The 4084-nt window shown below is 51.7% G+C and overlaps 1 protein-coding gene across 1 annotated transcript; it reads right to left on the bottom strand.

The window, feature by feature from the left end:
* Positions 1-1560: 1560 nt before the first annotated feature.
* Positions 1561-2607, bottom strand: LOC123145598 (ethylene-responsive transcription factor ERF109). The gene has a single exon (XM_044565063.1). It carries the CDS (start codon positions 2493-2495, stop codon positions 1737-1739), a length of 759 nt encoding a protein of 252 aa, XP_044420998.1. The 5' UTR covers positions 2496-2607; the 3' UTR covers positions 1561-1736.
* Between the last annotated feature and the right edge of the window lie 1477 nt (positions 2608-4084).

Here is a 4084-nt window from a genome sequence, read left to right as displayed (position 1 = left end):
GGCGTTGCAAGACAGAATTTGGCCCGCCGATAGATTGGCCAAACGTGGATGGCCCAACTGTGATCTCTGCCCTCTTTGCAAGAGAGTGCGGGAATGTGGGTCTCATCTCTTCTTCAAATGCCGCTACACATGAAGGCTTTGGTCTTTGATCATTGACAAATACCACATTCACGGTCTTGACACCAACGGTTGGCCCCTTTTCGACTCGGTTGAGGCTTGGTGGGCAAGTACTTGCGACAATGGCATGTCAAACCTCCAAGCCAAGGCGTCCCTCACCATGCTTGTTACGTGGACCGTCTGGAATGAGCGAAACGCAAGGGTCTTCAAGCACAAGAGCGCCCCTCCACCTACATTGCTTGACTCCATCGATACTGAGGCTAACCTTTGGGTCATCGGCGGTGCAAAAAAATTAGGGTCTCTTATTTTGCGACAATGATCTCATGCCATGTATTGAGTGACATGTAACAAACTCTTTTCTTTCTTAATTAATGGGTAAGGCAAAGCTTTTACCTTCGTTTAAAAAAAATGGGTGGCGCAGAGAGGCCCCTGGATTCCTTCTTCTCTCGAGAAGGAACAATCCCCGTGGTGCTTATTTAAATCGCCATGCTAATTCATCGAGGAGAATCTCATCTCCTGATAATCAAAGATCGGTCATACATCCGGCTGCCCACGCTGCCTGACGTGATGCTGAAGGAGGAAGTCAGCTTCGCGGGCAGCAGGCTGGGGTTTCCGCGTAGCGCGAACCGTCTGGGTACGTACGTGTACGTAAGATAATAATAATGTACAGGTCCCTTTCTCTAGCCTCTACATCAAGTAACGTCAATATTCAGCGCTGTCTGGTTGCGAGGTTTTGGACGGTGAGTGCGCGTTTTTGGCCTTTGTTTACAGGGGAGGGAATCAGGATGACAGACCGGCGTTGCCTGTCCTCTGCTTCAGGGATCCAGATCGAGTATACTCCCTCCGTTTCTAAATATTTGTCTTTCTAGAGATTTTAACAAGTGATTACATACGAAGTAAAATGGGTGAATCTACACTCTAAAATATGGCTACATACATCCGTATGTTGTAGTCCATTTGAAATGTCTAGAAAGACAAATATTTAGGAACGGAGGGAGTACTTTGCATTGGATTTGGACCAGGGCCATGCAGATACCATGTTCTTTCCTTTGCCTCCAAAGCAAGTCCAAGTACATGTTCTTTTCTTTTGTTAGTAGTACTTATGCTTATTTTCCACCATCGATCAGATCCAGTGGAAAGTATCTGTGGTCAAAAGTGGGGCAGGCAACTGCTTCAACCGTGCGAAACGACGGTGGATTAATTAAGACGTGACAAACGCTCGTTTCTACGCCACGGGGCCCAATCTTCATCAGCTTTGGGGTTGTGATCGTGAACAGGAACAGCGCGCGAGCGATTCGCTGAACGGTCAAAAAGGCGGTGCCAAATATCTCATGGATACGAGCGATGAGTAATAACAAGGATAAGGACTGCCGTACTGCACCCAGAGTTTAGCGAGTACAAAACGATTTTCTTAGATGAACAGTACAAAACGATACCTGCACATTGTGAAGCAGTCTTTGTGTGAAAGAATCTTGCGAGCATTGTGCACATTTTGCACGAAACTGTCGGATATAACCCATGGAACATTGTGCATATCGTTTATTGAACTCATTTTGTACTAAGCTTTATTATGTAGTCGCAATGGAACATGAGGAGAACGAGGTAATGAGCGGTGGTGATCATGGCTTGGGGTTGGACCAGAAGTTGCCGTCGTCCATCATCATGATCTCGTGCAGCCCGTCCCAGATCTCCTGCTCCCGCGCCACCGGCCTCCCCTGCTCCGGCAGCCGCGGGACGTGCACCGGCGACGACGCATTTGACCCGCACTTCTCGCGAGGGCTCTCTGGCCTTTGCTGCCGCTGGGGACGGGGCTGCGCAGCCGCCCAGGAGGAAGCAGAAGCAGACGCGGACGTGGCTCCGGCCGGGAAGTTGAGCTTGGCGCGGTGGCCGCGGAACTCGAGCGCGGCGACGTCGTAGGCGCGGGCGGCCTCGGCGGCGGTGTCGAAGGTGCCGAGCCACTTGCGCACGGCGCGGTGCGGGTCGCGGATCTCCGCGGCCCACTTGCCCCACGGCCGCTGCCGCACGCCCCGGAACTTGCTCCCGCCGCCGCCAGCCCGCCGCTTGCCCACGCCGCCGTTCTTCACGAAGCTCGCGGCCGAGCACTCCTCTCCCTCGCTGCTCGACCCGGTCGTCGCCGCGGCCGCGGCGGCAAACTCGCAGCCGGGGCACCCGTCCACGCCGCACCTGGCGCACGCAGCAGCCGCAGCCGCAGGCGCCGGAGCAGCAAAGGGCGGCGTCGACAGCTCCGGTTGCAAGGCGGGGGCCGCGGTGTCCCCGGAGACGACGGAGATGAGCGCGCGGAGGAAGAGCGAGTTCTCCTGCTCGGAGTTCGGGAGCTGGAACCCGCCGGCGCCGCCGCGCTCCAGCCTCGGCACCATGGCGACGTGGAGTCCGAGGTGAGGTCGGTGTCGCGAGAAAGTTTTTGGGCTGCGCGCGTTCGTGTGCTGAGGTGGTCGGCTTGCGTTATCGTGATCCCACTGATGTTTCAGGTAGTTTGGGCCCGTGGCTGCCATTTATAGTAGGACGACGTGCGGGATTTTTTTTTGGACGCACGTTCTTGTCGTGGGAAGGGAGGTGGAAACGGGGAGAGCCGCGAGAGCGAGTGAGCAGATGAGCGCTGCCGACGTGCGACGGCTGGTTACGGCGGTATTCGAGCTGTTCTCACACGTTATACGTTGTCAAATCCGCCTTACTTGGACAAAATTAAATGTATTTCCGTAGTACTCTATACGTGTCCCAGATATTTGTATGTACCGAGGTGTCATTTATTCAGTGGACTCGTCTTTTGTGGCACACTGTCATTTATTCAGTAGAATCAAGTTTGCCTTGGACAAAATCTATTTCATAATATGTGGCGATTTTGAGGTTTATTGGAGTATATTTGGATAATCAATCCTTTTTATGAATATGAATTCAACTACATTATTACTTGCTATTTTTATTTGAAGTGTCATTTATTCGGAAGATTCATCCTTTGATGTGGTGCTCTAGTAAAAAATATGCTCATATTATCGATCTAGTATTAAAAGGCAGCTGAAACCTATTCCTATCTCAGGGGTGGTAAACACTAAAACACGATTTCCTTGTCCTATACTTACATGCTACGGTACTATGATTGCTTTTTCGATTCAGAAACCAAGTTTATTACGTGACGGTGCAAAAAAGAAAAGAAAAGAGAAGCGGTGACTAAACCAGCTTAATGAAACTGTGCCACGGTGCTAACCGCGCACCGTCTATCGGACAGAACGCTGACAACGGACTCGATCCAGGACTTTGACCGGTTGCGGAAGAAGAAGTGTGATGAGAATAGTCAGCGCTCCCACCGTCAGGGGGTGTGAAAGCGAGAGCTCACAGTCACAGGATAAGGCCGACCTGGGGAGTTGCGTTGTTTAACACGGGCGCTCAGGTCGACGCCGGCCCACCTACCTACCGTGCATGCGAGATGGAGAAGTGCTTTTCGCGTCCCCGCCGTCGTGGATGTCGGCGTATCGCGAGACGTTCAAAACCAGTTTTTTCTTTTCTTTTCCTTTTTGATTGATCGGAGCGGGCGTTGCTTTCAGGCTGGCTCGTGCTCGACCGTTTCTTTTTTAACTGGGGAGGAGTGGGGAATGGGGACGCAAGGTGACGAACTGCCTGCATCACGCCGTTCGGTCATGAAAACCAAGTCTTTGATTTACACCAAGCGACCTCCTATTACACTACCTTCTTTTTTTTTCGAGGGTATTAGAGCATCTCCAATAGACGGTCCATATATAAAAATAACTAACTTTGGAGCTTCGAGAGAAAAAACGATGCTCCAACAACCGATCCATATGTAAAAAAAATTGGACCACCGCCTCCCGAAGATGTAAAATTAAAAACTTCGTGATGCAAATTTACATCACGAGATGCAACTGATGTAAAACTGCGGCCGCCCGCCAAACGCCCAACCGCCACTTCATTCCCCTTCCGCCTCGCGACCCGCCCG

Source organism: Triticum aestivum, chromosome 6D (genome assembly GCF_018294505.1).
Source record: "Triticum aestivum cultivar Chinese Spring chromosome 6D, IWGSC CS RefSeq v2.1, whole genome shotgun sequence".
Taxonomy (NCBI): Eukaryota; Viridiplantae; Streptophyta; class Magnoliopsida; order Poales; family Poaceae; genus Triticum; species Triticum aestivum.
Note: the sequence above shows the minus strand (reverse complement) of the source record. Positions and strands in the feature narration are given on the sequence as shown.

Bases quoted from the DNA above. Each gene is read 5' to 3' on its own strand.
- LOC123145598 (XM_044565063.1), bottom strand. From the start codon at position 2,495: ATGGTGCCGAGGCTGGAGCGCGGCGGCGCCGGCGGGTTCCAGCTCCCG.